Raw genomic sequence first — 16,720 nt, 5'->3', positions numbered from 1 at the left:
TTCTGAAACTACTCCATGAGGTTATTGTGAAACTCAAATAGGGCAATGTATAATAAATACTTTATATAAAGTAATCCTTGAGAAATACAAACAGGGTTGTTTGTGTCCTACATCAATGTATTGAGTGAAGTGTGGGTGGGGCTGAAATTCAGCTCATACTCTACTTGTCAAGCCATGAATTCTAGCACTAGGCTGCAACCATCCAGAAAAGGTATCATTTCCTAATACTTCCACCTGGAGAAGTCAGGGTGTTGGGTTTGGGGTTTTTTTTTTAATTATTATTATTTTGTTTTGTTTTCTAATTTGCACAAAGAAGCTTTATTGTTAAAAAGCCACCGTTTGACTCACATGGCTTTTCTTTCCTCCACATCCTCTTTCCTTGGTGCAGGTTAAGTTCTCTAACTAGAGCTGGCCCAAGACAATTGCGCAAATGGCCTTTATGAATGTTGTGCCCTTTGGCTGTTTCTCCTGTTTTCATTTCATTGTTTTCTTTTATTCTCCAGGGAAAATGAGCTCAAAGACTTTACTCACACATTTATCAAAGCATGAATTAGAAAAGGAGCTATAGGTTGCTGTTGCTGCTTATGGATCTGGAGAAGACTATTGCTAATTGGGTTTCCCACAGAGATTTTCTAAATGCTTCTGATAGACCTAGGACCCCTTCAGGATCCTTTTGTCACTCCATCTGTGCACCCAGATCCCTTTGGAAGGGCAGTGGGCCTCACCATCTTTTCTTTGATCTCAGAAACACAACTCAATTGATTCAGCTTATCTTTTAAAATATTTTTCTATCACATGAAGTTCTTATTTCAATTATTTCTTCATTCTCATAGGCTTCAGAAATTATCTTAACTCTCTTATCAATTTAGGCATCTAAGCTTGTTTCTCTAGCAAGCAATGTTTCTTTAGTTTATCCTTCTGTGTACCACACAACACGCGTCTGAATCTGTCTTTATTGGTAGGATCAGCTACAGCCCGTGGGCCAGCCAATCCTGTTTGTCCTGCCTTCTCTGCTTCCAGGGTTGTAAATGAGAAGGATGCTTTAGGCTTTGAAGAGGATGAAAGTAAAGAGGAAAAAGAAACAGAGGACACATGCCAACCATGACTTCTAGCACTGAGCTACACCCATCTTTTCCTAATTCCTCCAGCTGGAGAAAGAAGGTTGGTTTTTTTTTTTTTTCCTCATTTGCACAGAAGTACCTCACAGCTTAGTGCATCCCTGACCATTCCCTCTTGCTGCTTTCCCTCTCTTCAAAGCCCTTCCACTTTCCTGGTGTGGGCTACAGCTGACCCAGCATAGTCGCAGGAATGCTCTTTATTAATCCCATGCTCATGTAGAGATAGGAGAAAGAGGGTAAAGCAACAGATAGCAGAGAAAGAAGAATCAAGTACTCACATGAGGGCTGAGCAGTAATGAGGGACCTCTAGAGGAATGCCTAGCCAAAAGACAGAGACCCTTGCCTTCTCTAAGTCCCTCATTTTGAAAGCATTAATTTTTTCTTTATAGTTCTATTTTTACTGGTTCTTTTTGATTATATATAACATTAGGATTCATTATGACATAATTGTAGAAGCGTGGAGTGTAGGTTGTTCTATTTCAGGCCCCCAGTACTTCCCTTTCTCCTCCCCCTATTCTACTGATCTTTCTGATATTTATAGGTTTTCTTTTTTAAATTAGTGTCTTGTGGATGTACACGATGGTGAGATCCACTGTGGTATATCCATGTATGTACACAGGAAAGTTAGGTCAGATTCACTCTTCTGTCTTTTGCTGTACTATTCCTCCTCACTTCTCCTCATTCCCCTTCATCTACTCCACTGATCTTCTGTTTTTTGTCCCCACCCCCTATTATTTTGGATTAACTTCCACATTTCAGAGAAAAACAATCAGATTTTGACTTTTGGAGACTGGCTTATTTTACTTAGCATGATAGTCTCTAGTTCCATCCATTTACAGCAAATGCCATAATGTCATTCTTCTTTACAGTTGAGTTTTAGTCCAGTGTGTGTGTGTGTGTGTGTGTGTGTGTGTGTGTGTGTGTGTGTATCACATCTTCTTTATCCACATAGATCAGCTATTGTGAATTGTGCTACTATAAACATGGATGTGGCTGCCTCACTATAGTATACTGATTTTAAATCTTTAAAATCTCCATACTGCTCTAGTGGTTGTACTAATTTGCAGTCCCACCAACAATGTGTGTGTGTGTGTGCCTTTCTTTACCCTCACATCCTTTCCAACATTTATTGTAACTTACATTCTTGATAAATGTAATTCTGACTAGAGTGAGGTGAAATATCAATGTAGCTTTAATTTGCATTTCCCTAATTACTAGAGATGTTTTCATATATTTGCTGGCCACTTGTATTTCTTCTTTTGAGAAGCGTCTGTATAGTTCTTTGGCCATTTATTGGGTTATGTGGCTCTACTTTTTAAGATTACTCTCAGGGCTCTTGATCTAACTTATAGTTAAAGGCTTTAAATAGGGTATGATCTGTGTGAAGTCCTTGGACATGGGAGGGAGAGCAGGGACTGCATTTAGCTCCTCAGGCTGGATTCTCTGAGTACATGCTATTATAGAATGCAAACTTTTAGGGTGCAAAATATTACATTAACAAATAAAGGGAAAAAATCCCTAAGAAAGGAGGAGTATCTAAAGAATGATATTCCAATAAGACTGTGTACGTGTGTGGCCCAGTCAATATTGAAAATGAGGGGATTACACAGGGTACCCTAAACTACTACAGAGATGAATTCAATGTCTCTCTACTTTTGTCTCACGGCCCGACACAACCAGAAGGCCACTCTCAGGCACCTGCAATGATTCCTTATTCCCAGACTATTGCAAATACCTCTTCCATTGCCTCCAGGGACAGAGAATGATGATCACAACAGAGAAAGAACGTTGCCAAAGAGGACACAAGTGCAGGTCTGGAACAGAGACCTGGGGAGCGGCCACACCACAGGGACAACTGGCTGCTGTATTAATAGGTAAAAATAGCATCTAGCATATTTTAAAAGAATAACAGCTTCTGTAAAATTCAATTAGGAAAGACCTGATACATGACAAATGTATTTTGATGAAGCATGATTAACAGTCAGGTCTAAGACTCCTAAAGCAAGAAGTAGGAAGACTCAAAACAGACCTTAAAGCTTTAGATAAGAATAACTTGGACCACAGCCTTAGCCACCCAGGTTAAAGGTTCTCCTCAGTGCCTTGGTGGGGAGTTCTGGACACTGAGCTGTGAACCCTTCTGTATTTTTTTAGAGCTCCTTTTATAAATACGCATGGTCACTATTTTGGCTGCAGGCTGTCATTCTCACAAATTCACTGTGAGTTTTAGAACACCCCTAGGTGTGTTGTACACAGACACCTGGGCCAAACAGGCCTCATGCTTGGTTAAAGCTCTTAAACCAAGAAAGAGCAGCACCCTCCACTTCAGGCTGCACTGACAGAGACGAAACTCTGTCAGGCCTGGCCCCATGTTATTTTCTATGCCATTTTCTTGTTTACAGAATGGTTTCTTGTGCATTATTTCAATTGATTCTTGTAAGAGTCAGGAAAGAGAGCCAAAGAAGTAAAATGACCTCCAGATCTCTCTTCAGCTCTTAGTCAACTGGTCTTTCTTCATCTTAAATGAATAAATATTATCATTCCACTCTAAGTAAGATTTCACTGTAGTTATCCCCATTCAAGAGAATTTTATTTTACACTTTGCAAAGTCTCAGCTTTCTTTTATATCATAAATTCAGAGTGGTTCATGGCTTTTATTAAACAGGATCCATATTTCTTGAGGATGTGTCTTATCTAAGCCATTTGATATAAAGAAATCAGTGAGACTAAGAAATCCAGAGAACACTAGTAAAATCTTCTAAATAAGAGGAAGGAGAGAAATAAGACAGCCAGCCCCATATAATTTTACAGATGATCTGGTCCCACCCACACAATTCACCAGTTATGGGGCTGAGGCTGGTCTGGCAGCCTGAGTCTGTCCAGTGCTCCTTCCATTTCTAAAAGGGCGGGGCTGGCTGTGAACAACGTAGGTGGTGGTCACAGTAGCCCGATTCCACTTTCTCATGCTGACTACAGCACCTGCATCCTGCACACCTTTATGCTGTAGCTGCTTCAGGCCTGCAAAGAAAACACAGTGAGAGTGGGCTTCCAAGACTCCTCTGAAGATGTCTCACTTACCAGACACCACAATGGACACAATTTATTTGTCAGAACAAAGAGAGACACTCTGGCATCATAGGCAGGTGGATAATGCCTTGAGGGTACGGCCAGACATCTAATATAGATGAGTGGCCCACAGGAACAGACTTGGGAGACACTGCATTTGGGCAGAATTTAATATAATGGAAAGAACATGGATTTCAGGGTTCAAAACCTACTGTCCAAGATTCCAATCTGCCATAGAGCAGCTTCAGTGGTTTGGAGCACTTATTTCATCTCTGTTTCTAATCGCGGGTAGAGAAATACTTAATGAAGGTCTACAGAACTCTAGGCCTTGAGCTGGGTTCTGGGGATGTTGCAGTGAATGAGAGGGACCCAGTTTCCTCTCTTTGGAGCTTACTATTTAGGCTTGGTTTATCAACCTGTAGGTTAGGGACACTGATAATCTCCATCTTGCTCTCCTGTGAGAATCAAACGTGACTTCAGATGCAAAGTGCTTTTCAGTTCGTAACTCTTGCCAGTTCCATTCAGGACAGGACACAGGGCTTGTCCCGAGTTAGTGGAAAGCCTACCCAGCACCTACATGTGGGGTTTCACTGCCTTCTCCAACCACCCCAGGCTGGGGCTTCACAGAAACTGCCCTGAGAAGTTGCCACAGCTTCCTTCAGGCTAATTCTACAGGAAAAACTCCAGCCCTACCATCTCTGGCAACCCAGGCCCTCCCTGGGGTTGATTTTGGTCCTTCTTTCCTTAAAAGAGTTAAACTCCATCTGCTTAGGTCTAGTCTCAGCCCTGCTGCTACGGCTGGGCATTTCTGGTTTGTTTCTGGTCCACAGAGAGGTTTGCTGTGTTCACAGTGGAAAGGGCAAAGAGACTGCACCCCCAGCAATAACTTCTAGATACCTTCTATAATGTGAGTAAGTTTTTCTTTAAAGCCCAGTCTGTCCTCTGAATTTAGCCATTTCTAGAATAGTACCCTATGGAAGCACTTACCCTGGCCCCCAAAACATACAAGATTTCCTCCCAATTTGGCCCAGACCAGGTGTATTAGTTTCTTACTGATGCTGTAACAAATTACCAGAAACTTAGTGGCTTAAAATAACAAATATATGATCTCACAGTCTGGAGGTCAGAAGTCTACCCTAGGATGGATGAGATTCTGGAAATAATCCATTTCTTTTCTTTTCCAGCTTCCAGAGGCTGCCTGCATTCCATTCTCATGGTCTTCTCCTCCCTCATCGAAGCCATCAGTGACCTCTGCTTCCAACCTCTCATTCCTTCTCTGATTCTGACTCTCCTGCCTCCTCTTTTCATTTTTTAGGACCCGTATGAATCCACTGGGTCAACCTGGATACTCCAGGGTAATCTCATCTCCCAGGTTCCTTTTTCCACATAAGGTAAACTATCCGTAGGTTTCTGGGGATTGGGGCATCACGTATGGGTGTGTGTGTGTGTCTACCACATCAGTCTTTAACACTCTGCTGTCATCTCTACTCAGGTTTCCTAAGTCTCAAGGAGCCAACTAGGCAAGCTCAGCTGCTCAAATCAGTCAGCAGTTCCTCTTTCTTCCTCCCAGGATTCCACATGAGCTTCTAGCTACAGTGCTCCCATCTTGATGCTGTGGTCCAAAAGGTGGCCTAAGACACATAACTACTCATATAGTAGAAACTATGGCCAAAACTTCAGGAGAGATCTCTCTCCCTAGCTGATAGGATTTCTGTGCCTCAAATTATTTACCCATCATTTGTATTGGAGCAGGAAATAGCTTTATTGACAATTTAGTCTGAGATCTTTACCTTATAGATGAAGAACCCAAGACCCAGAGAGTTAAGATGAAGTCCCTAATATGGCAAACTGAATTCTTCCCCCTCCCCCCCAAACACACACACAACTCCTATTCTTCTTTCCTTACTCTACATGACTATTCCTTTGCCTTCTGGGTAAGGTTACACCATTCTATTAAGAAGGGACATAACATTCACAGACATCTATAATTGATCCCTTCCCAGGAAGAGGCTACCTCTAGAAGGCAAAGGAGGACACAACCTGGAATTTGTCGGTCCTGACAGGGAGGTGAGCAGTGCTTCCCCAGAAACTTCCCCTCTTGAGACAAGTAGGATATTCATTAAGACAAATCATTCTTTGAAGTTCAAGCTCCAGCTGCTAGCTTGGTGCTAGAGTCACATTAGAGTGAATCACCAATCACAGAGTGTTGATGTGATTGTGCAAGAGTCAGGATCCGAGGTCTAAAGACTTCCTTGCTCAGGAGATGAGGGACACATTTCTGCAAACAGAACCAGAGAACTAATATGGCCTTCCTTAGTGAGTTCCAGGGGCAGGGATGAGAGGCCACGCATCCACAGTGATCTCAGTTTGATGAGGAGCCATGCTCAAAAGAAAGGCATGAGCATCCAGAACCCTCGGGTAAGTGTGCAGGAGCAAGGACTGAAATAATGTAGGAGATCTATGCCACTCCTGCTTAAATGTTCCATCTGATCCCTGAGTATATTCCTCAACCCCTTGCTCATTTTGTTTCCATGATTATATTTTCTCACCATTCAAAGATAAGCCAAGTAGACAGAGGTGGTGGGAAGGATGCTCTCTACTTGTGAGCCGATGCCAATCGCCAGTGCACAGTACCCTGCATAGGCAGGAGGAACAGAGCCTGCTGTCTGTTGGCTTGTCCACCTCATCCAGCCAGAAGCAATGGCTCTTTTTGGTCATTGTGGTATAATGACTAATATTTTTACCCCTAAAAGTCTGAGATAATTCAATAGAATACAGTCTCAAATGAGAAATTTTGATCCCTCTGTATTAAGAAATAATAGCATGTTTTTATCTTGTAATGCACGTTTTTATCTTGCAATATAGTATTTTATCTTGTAAAAGTAAAGCACGTTCATGGTATTAAATTTGGAAAATAACAAAGAACATAGAAGAAATAAAAATTACTGGCAATTTAGTTATCTAGAAATTACTTCTATAATGAGGTTGGTGTATTTCCTTATAGACGCCTTTCCTTGAATATATATATACAGTTTTTTTTAAAAACAACTTCTTTTATATGTATTGTTTGACCTGCTTTTTTAAAACCTAATAATAGGCCTTCAACATTTTCCTTTATTATTAAATGATTTTAGATAATATGAATGTAATAGTGGCATGATATTTTAGGTATTCTATATTTTATTTAATTAATTCCTTATTATTGGGCATTGAAATTATTTCTAATTTTTCAATCATCATAAATAACAGCATGAAGATAATGTTTTTATATTTCTGGTAAGAAATATCTAATTGCAATGCTGTACCTTAGGTATGTCTGTTGAAAGGGAATTAAGAATTTCTGTAAAGAAAGATTCATTTAGATTTTTGAGAGTTGGTATTGTCAGTCACATTCAACCTAAAAGTCATTTATTTCCTCTCCAAAACCATGTGGATGATGAGAAAAGAGACTAAATGCCTTTGAAACTTAAGAGGAAACAGAGGGGCTAGACCTGACCATGAGGCTTTCCCAGGAAAGAGACCCCTGGCCAGCACCACCCATATTATAAAAGATGAGTGGGCAGGAAGAACCTGCCCCACAAGACTCCCTATACGACAAGAGAACTGGGTGCAGTGGTGTGTGCCTGTAATCCCAGCTGCTCAGAGGCTGAGGCAGAAGGATTATAAATTCAAAGCCATCCTTTTCAATTTAGGGGGGCCCTAAGCAATTTAGTGAGACCTTGTCTTAAAATGGAAAATAAAAAGGGCTGGGGATGTGGCTCGGTGGTTAAGTGCCCCTGGGTTCAATCTCTAGTACCAAAAAATTAATTAATTAATAAAATAAAGACTACAGAAGGGACAGAGACGTCAATAACTCTCAGGCCAGGGTGATACATCTCAGCAAATCAGGAAGTCTCTTTTATTTACAGGGGACAGTCGCCCTATAGTGGTTTCCAAAGTGTGGCCATAATTATGTTTCTTTTCATCTTAAAAAAGGACAAAATAAATTAAACTTTGTTAAAAGTATTATATAGTTCCATACATATAATTGATGAATACATACATAGCACGGGTTCCAAAAATATCTGACTGATGGGGTGTACAATAAAACCAAGCTGGCAGGGCAGAGCCTTAGAACAGAAGCTGGACAGCAGACTTAAGAGAACAGCCCAGGAAGGGCGCTTGAGGGAGATGGAGCCTGTGCATACTTGGCATGGACAGTCCCAGGTCAGATCATCCAAGCTGAAATAAATGAAAAAGAAGGAAAAAGGATCCTGTCCAGGTGTACACATGGGTGGAGCACAGTCATTCAAATCACCTTGCTCTTCTATTCCGGTTGGCTCATCCCTCCTAACTGCTCTCCTGGCTTCCATGTCCTTGTCTTTGCTAAAGGTTTCTGATATAGACAAAGTGAACTATGCAATTATTGATTTTCTTAACCAAGTGACCTTAAAGGTGACCACTGTGGCCTGTGGGCCATCAATGCTGGACTTGAGGCCTGAACTAGCACATTTCACCCAGCATGGCAGGGACAAGGGTGGTGACTCTCAGGATAAAGCTTGGTGACTCTCCAGCCCTGAAGTTCCTCCCCGCCTCATCTTACTGGCAGCCTGTCCTCCTATCCTTCCTCACCTGTGGAGCTTGCTGCAAACCCTTTTATGTGTAGCAATCAATGATTGAAGAGGCTAATTGATGAGGTCCTCGTCAATCCCCAAATGAAACCTGAAGGCACAAGTGGGTGGCTAAGGATGAGTTTCAGTGGATAAATGAGGAAGTACTGAGCAGACTTTCATTGCTCTAGTTGTCTTCCAGTGCCCCAAAGGGATAACCAGAGCATAGTACTCAGAGTCACCTCGGCTGCCCAGCTGCAGCCTGCAGGGACTGAGTGCGAAGAGGGCTGTATCCTGAGAGAACTTTCCCACCAAGGCAGCACTTGCAGCTCAAAAGCTGGCCCAAGTTCCTGAGACTCCTGAAATGGAATCTACTTGAAAGGTATTCAGAGATTTTTCAAAGAATATTTCAAACCCTGGGATAAAGGGAAAGAAATTGGAGGAAGGATAAGAAATGCTGAACCTGCCTATCTGGACCTCTTGAAGAGTCTGAGAACCCACAGCTCACAGGTGCAGGGAGTAAGACATGGGATCCACGTGCCAACCCAGAGGCAAGGGGAGGAAATTAAGGTGTAGTGGATTGATTAGTGGCTTCCAAAAGATACAACCAAATCCTAACATCCAGTATCTGTGAAAGGGAACTTATTTGAAAACAAGGTCCATGCAGATGTAATTAAGGATCCTGAGATGAAATCATACTGGGTTTAAGGTGACATAAGAAACAGATTAGAGTCAGTGAGACCAGGAGAGCACCACGTAATGATACAGGCAGATACTAGGGTGATACCTCTGCAAGCCCAGGAGCAGCAGGGATTGCCAGAAACCACCAGAAACTAGGAGAGAGACATGGAATGCATTCTCCCCTAAGAGCCTTGGAAGACACCAACCCTGCTGACACTTTGATTCCAGGCTATGGCTTCTAGAACTGGGACAGAATAAAGCATTTTATGAAGCGTCCAGTTTTTTTATGAATTTGCTTTAGTGGTTGGAAGAAACAAATATACTAGGGTTCAACAATAACCCCATTTTGGTATTTCAGTTCTCTGGTCATGTATGGAAGCATCTTTGTTCATTCCAGGACAATGTTTCTTGTGAAAACTAAGCCATCTTGATGAACAGGAGAATCCCAATGGCAGTGCTCCCCCAATCCCCCACCAAAAATAAAACAAAGCAAGAACTTGAAGATCAGAGTCCTGATACAGGAGACCAAAGCAGAGTTTAAATCCTCCCAGCAGAATTTAAACCCATCTGTCCTGTGTACACATAGGAGTGAGGGGGCTGGGAAGGGGGTTCAAGAAGGGGCTGATCATATTTTTTCCATTGTAAATCTATGGTTCTTGCTAGAGACCAAAATTTTTGCTTTCTGTAAGAAGAAAAATCATTCCCCTGAATACATTCCATAACGTTGGAAGTGGTAGACATCAAACATGCCCCTGTCACTTCTTAAAAAGTCACAGAATGCCTCAACCTGATGATTCCTTAAGATTTTATTAATTTATAATATTGTGTTCCTTCAAAATGATCCACTTCTTATTATCTTGCTGCTCTGAATTGTATTCCCCTTATTATTCTCAGCCATAGGTGCCATAAATTAAAATCATTCAAAATTGATACTCTTATAGTTCATTATCTATGAGTGGTATTATCTTTCTGCCTTTCTCTGGCCCTTCTTTACCCCGACAAGAAATATTGCAATAGAGTCTAAATACCATCCAACCAATAAATGTTCCATTAAAAAATAAAGCAGTGACTACATTACCCTAAAGGGCACCCCATCACTCCTCCTCATTTCCACCACAAGCATGTTTTATGCCAATAGCAGAGAAACTGAGGCTCTAAAGATGGGGGAGTTGGGGTTGGAAGGTGGATCCTTGCTTTGTCACTGTGCAGATGGGGCATGTCATTTTCTCTTCCTATGTCTTTGACCCTGTCCTTGAAGAGCAAGGGATGTGATTATATCAGGCTGTTTCATGAGGAACCTCCTACTTCAGGGTATTAGTAGTGATGTAATGAATTAACCCAAAAGAGATGAGAGACTCATTACTGGACGTTCTCAACCCCTCTGAGTATCACTGCAAGAGGAGTCACTGCAACGGCTGGGAAGCTGGTCCCTCTGCTTCTATGACTGGTCCATGCTGTTTGAGCGTAGACCCCTTTATTAGGGCCCATTAAAAAAAGCTCTCTGTCAGTGGGAAGATTTCCCAGGTGACGCTGCTCCCTGAAGGGCGTGATGAGGCAGGCCCGCTTAGGCACAGTGGCTTTTGCTGTGGTTGTTCACACCACTGTAATGCAGCAGACTATCACACGGTAAGAGCCACAACTTCAGAGAGATAGAAGTTGACAATATTTTCTTTAAAAATGGATATCCCAGTCTTGACTGACTCATCTAATGGGAAAAGGTCTGCAGTCAGCACACGAACTGACCCTTGAGATGAAGCTTCATAAAAACATCAAGGCATCGATATGTTTCCACACTAAGAAACACTGAGAACTGAACATTTATTTTTACCTCCCTTCCCTTCTCTCCTCCTTATTTTTCGGTGTAACACACATATGCTGGAGATCACAAGGTAGGAGACAGAGAAGAAGCAGGTCAGAGAGTGGCGATGCACAATTTATTGGCACCATTTTAAAAATTTAAAAAGTACCGACTTTCAAAGTTATAACATCTGACTCCACACAGTCTATGGAATTCCCAAGGAACATAATTGCCACTTGTCCTTTTCTCTTGATCTCACTGAACTGTGATCACTATCAATCCCTAGAATATAAATATATATATATATATTTTTAAAAATCTACAATGATCAAAAATATGTGTTTCTAGATGTTGGGTATTAGAATCAAAAGATATCCTTAGGGATAGCTGAATAGGAATGAATCTAGAAGGGAGTCCATGTCCACCAAACAAAAGCATAGTTAAGTCTCAGAATCACCTGAGAAACTTATTAAAATGTTTTTAAAAAGAATCATGGAAATTAAAATTTCCCATCAGATAGACAAAAATGACAAAGTCTAACAATACCAGTTATTGGTAAGAACATAAAGTCATGATAAGAAACACTAATACGTCAAGAGTATAAATCAGTGTGATCACTTTGCAAAATAGATTGGCATGACCTAGTAAAATGGACGAGGCACTGATTCTCTCATCCAGTAATTCCACTCTTAGTTGCATGCTCTAGAGAAACTGTTTGGACATATGTGTGCACCAAGAGACATGTACAAAACCACTTACAACAGTGTTATTGGGTGATTACAAAAATCTGGAACCATCCAAATATCCAATGAGAGTAAAAGGCAGAAATTGCAATAGTTTCATTCAATGGATTCAATCTGGTACTAAGACAATGAACCATAGCTGCAAGTATCAAAATGGACAAATCACAAAAGGACAGGATGATGCCATTTATATTAAAATGTTGCAAACATGTAAACCTAACCAAGGTGTTCACTATGGCTATATATACAAAGGTGGTTAGGCTGTAAAGAAAAATGATATAATAACATAATGCAGGTAGTGATTAACTCTGAGGAAGTAGAGAAGACTGATCTAGGTGGGAGATAGGAGGCTACAAAGGGACTGATAGCATTCAAATACCTACACTTGGTGGTGAGAACACAGGTGCTGGTTTTATTGTAATCTTTCGTGTATGCATACATTTAAGACCTGAGTTTTTACACAAGCTGCAACTCATAATAAAATTTTAAAATGTGCAAATTCCTAGTTCCATTTCAAATCTATTGAATCAATATAGGTTATAGAGCCTGAGAAGTATTTTTTTTATCATTTCTTTAGAAGATTCTGATGCATTACTGGGTTAAGACCCAGTCTCTCTCACACACACACACACACACACACACACACACACACACACACAATACACATCATCATCCAAGTTGAAAGAAGCTTAAAATATAAATCGACATTAAGCAATCTCAAGAGTCATAAAAAACAGGAAAGGTCAGCCCAGGAGAATGTGTAAAAGGAAAGGCGTCTCACAGTTCTGTTATCATGACAGAGTTCAGGGCTGATGTATGCTGTAAGCCTGAGAACATTAATTATTTGTGTGTCACCTCTACCAGCTCACCTGAGCCCCTCTCTGTTAACTCTCTGGTTATGTGGACCTGAAATAATCATCCTCAAGAATACGGCTTGAAGCAAGCTCTGGCCATAGCTATTGCTACAAAGACAGAAACAATGTGGGGAAGATGCCCTTGTCTAGGACTCACCACAAAAGCCATCTAGACCTGGACCCATAAGTCCAAATTGTGTGATGCTGGGTAGTTCCTCGGCTCCTCTGAGTCCTTGCTTTCTCATCTGCCCTTCTTCCCTCACAGCATTCAAATCCAGTGAGACAGTATAAATGCAAGTGCTTTGCAAATTGAAAGTGCTACTCTGAACATGCAGTAAGCCTATTACCATTTCAGTTATTATTTCTGCCTTAAAAAAAAAACAAATCAGAAACACAGGCTGTCAATTTGGGGTCAGTAGAGTTTTCTGTGTCCAAGGAACTAGGAGCCCTAAGGTTTGGCTTGAAGAGACCTGAAGGCTGGACATCCCTCTCTCAAAACTCCACAAAAGCATAACAAGGACCCAGCACTTATTCACAGTCTACCCTTTCAGTCCCTGATAAATTCAGAAGGGGATGCTCCTGAGCAGCTCGGAACTACTGGAAGCACCATGCAAAACAAGCATGCAGCTTGAATATTCATAATGGCTTCGAAAGGAGCATTTAACCCAGTTCCACAGTACCTTCCAAATTAAGAGAGCCTGATTTAGCAAATAAAAAATGCAGGACACCCAATCACATTTGAATTTTTTAGTATGATTGGAAGAGCTCTTAGTATACGTATATTCTCACTATGGCATGAGATATACTTATGCTGAGCAATCGTTCATCATTCATCTGGAATTCAAATTTAACTGGGTGTCTTGTATTTTACCTGACAACCTCATTTCAAACAGACAAATAGATTAGCACTTTCTCCTATATCTGACCTTAAGAAATATATGTGGAAGAGTTAGGAAATCCTATTTCTGTTACTTAGAAAAATGGGAAAGGGTTGGACTGATCTTAAAATCAGAGTTTGATATTCTCTTCCTTGCATGGTCCAAGAAGCTGTGGAGAGACACAGATATTAAAAGTAGGTTTCAAGGGAAACAGGGCAGAGCAGGAGTGAGGAAGCCTCATCATTTCAAACAGAAATGGGCATCCCCTTCTGGCCCTGGCCCATCCAGGACACTTTTCAGTAGCTTCTACCCTTACCTTTGGGCATCTCTTTAGAAAACTCTGCCTCAGGCCCATCCATCAAGTCCACCTGGGAGGCCTCCTCCGAGGACACTCGGCGCCAGGACCAGCTTTGGTTCCCAAGGTCATGCAGTGGAGGAGAATATTCCAGCTCACAAGGGAAGTCAAAGCTGCACTCCAGACCTGCAATGAGAGCCAAGGGTCAGTGGAACAAACTCTTTCGCAAATGCGGCCCCTCCACACCAGGAAGCTGTCCACCTCTCATCTACAACCTTCACCTGTCTGGGGGAAGTCAGTTGTCAATTCCACAGGTGGCTGGACTCCATACTGGTAAGAGGGAGCTTAAGAGAAGGAAATGGGGGTCCTGTCTATAACTCATATGATGACAGGTGTCCAGAGAGAAGGCAGGCTAAAAAACGAGCTGACTGTAGGTCAGTGAGAAGCTCTGACTGTAGAGAGATGATCCGTCCTAAGAGTTGTCCTCGATTCAAGTGAGTAGAGCCTACCTGAGCAACCAGTTCTCTACGAATCCGACCCTGGCTCTGAGGTTTGCCAGCTGGTTGACTGCAGGCAAGAAAAATAAACCCTCTGGCCCTCCATTTCCTCACCTGCCCATCGGGAATGATAATGTTGACCTCCTAAGTTTGCATAAGAACTCGTGGTAAAATGTATCATCTACGTTCAGTTGGAGCTCAGGAGAAGTCCTAGTCGGGCCACACCCAAATGGAACTCAAGGTCTACCCACAGTGCTGCTTTGCCAGCCCTGTAATCCACTCTCAACCTCCCCACAGTGAAGAGACCAGGATTTACTGTATCTTGGAGAGAGGTCAGGGAAAGTCATTGGGTAAGGAGAGTCACGAGAGAGAAGAGCAGGAAGAGGGATGCTCCGGGACATTGATAATATTTTTCGGAGCTTCCTTGTGTCCCAATCATTCCATGTTGGCTGCACTTTTAGAGTACACAGGCCACTCAGCTTCTCATTTCCCCTGCTACTCAATGTCCATTATCCAAGATGGCTGATTCACTTTGCAGATAGTAGGCTCTCAAAGCTTGCTGATGGATTAGTAGAAGACGTGCCAAAATACAAATCATTCAGCCACCTATTACTTTATTCTCTCCCCTCAGTCATAGCGTTATGAAAACAGATAGGATGTGATAATAAAGGACAGAATATTAGATAAGGAATATGGGGAATTCAATTTCAGTCCAGGCTGGGCCAGTCACTTCTCATGTGTAGACTTTGTTTTCCTCACCAGTAAAGTAGATGATTCTAGAAACAAGCATCTAGTGAAATCTGGGCTACATCTGCAGCTTTGCCAGTGATTTACTGGTCACCCTGAATAGCTCACTCAACCTCTCTGGGCTTTGAGGTCCTTAAATAGAAGATCTAGACCAGATGTTTTCTAAAGTTTCTTCTTGACTTTTTTTTTTTTTTAAAGATTCTGAAATCCTTGCTCTCCAAAGGGTTAGAGCTAATTTGATAAATCAATCTGTGTGGCAGTGCTAATGGGTGCTAACTCCCAATTAGCATGTGTGCTTTTTAACATCTGCTTTTGGGGCCACTACTTCCCCCATCTCCAAGACGTCTGGTGTTGAGAATTTCAGAATGCAGCCGAGAAATGGGGCTGACTCTAGTGCAGACAGCTGGAGACTGGATGATCCTTTCATCACATCCATAGACAGCAGGCCTTGCCCTGAAGTGGGAGTAAAATAATTCCCACTGACACCAACCAAACTACATTTAGAAGAGAAGAAAAGCATCCTTTGTGGGCTGGGAATGCAGCTCAGTGGTAGGGCCTTTGCCTAGTGTGTATCAGGCCCTGAGTTCAATCCCCAGTACTGAAAAAAAAAAAAAAATCCTTCAATCACACTTCTATTAAGTATCTTTCTGCTTCTCATCCAGTGGTGATTCATGCTCCCCAGCTCCTCTCTAGGAGCTGCTGCCCTTCTGGTGCTAAGGTTAACAGCACTCACACTCCCACCATCAGACAATCACCTTAATAAAGACAAGCTGAAATGGGTAGATCTCATCTGGGTTTGAGGCCACTTGATGTCTAGATGTTTTATCTGCTTGGAGACTTCCTCCCTGACTCTGGAGCTGAGCTGCTGTTACACAGTTGGCCTCCAGAAATCACAGGTGGCTTTTATCTTCAGAAGGCCCCTGATTTTTGATAGCAGAATACAAGGAAAAAATTGGTCTTGCATTTTCTATTTTGCAACACCAGAATGACTTTCAAAAAGAAAGGCATGGCCATTACACATAGGTCCTCTGGAGAGGGCCAGAAAGCTTCATCCACACTAGTGCATGATCACACGAGAAGATGAGAGTGCTACCAGCCCCCCACCCATCCCACATTGACAATTATTGGTGCCTTTCTCAAAACTTCAATGTCTGCAACCATCTTCTATCTTGATTTGCCTCCTCCAATTAAAAGATGAACTATTTCTATTTTGGACAGAGGTATGCTGTGCCAAATCAGACATTGCCTGGCAAATGTGCCACATGGGCATATTAAACAGACAGACAACCGAATATCTGCTTTCAGCACTGAGCATCAGCAATTCTTGGGTCTTTGAACTCTGGAGAGTCTAATAATCGGCTATGCTTGGGCCAGGCTCTGCCTAGTGAAACAGACTATGCAAATGTCCTGATTATCAAATGAGTTTGTTTTGAAATTCTTGCTCCAAGGCAGCCTCC

General features: G+C 41.9%; 1 protein-coding gene across 1 annotated transcript in view; it reads right to left on the bottom strand.

The window, feature by feature from the left end:
• ALK (ALK receptor tyrosine kinase) overlaps window positions 1-16,720 on the bottom strand; it is a 671,348-nt gene that overhangs the window by 454,599 nt on the left and 200,029 nt on the right. Inside the window, exon 3 of the mRNA XM_081265286.1 lies at window positions 14,041-14,205. Within this exon, the coding sequence (XP_081121412.1) occupies window positions 14,041-14,205 (165 nt within the window). The remainder of the gene's footprint in view (window positions 1-14,040; window positions 14,206-16,720) is intronic.

The sequence above is a fragment of the Spermophilus citellus genome (genome assembly GCF_964194105.1).
Source record: "Spermophilus citellus genome assembly, chromosome: 13".
Taxonomy (NCBI): domain Eukaryota; kingdom Metazoa; phylum Chordata; class Mammalia; order Rodentia; family Sciuridae; genus Spermophilus; species Spermophilus citellus.
The sequence above is the reverse complement of the archived record's forward strand: the minus strand, read 5'-3'. Positions and strand labels throughout refer to the sequence as shown.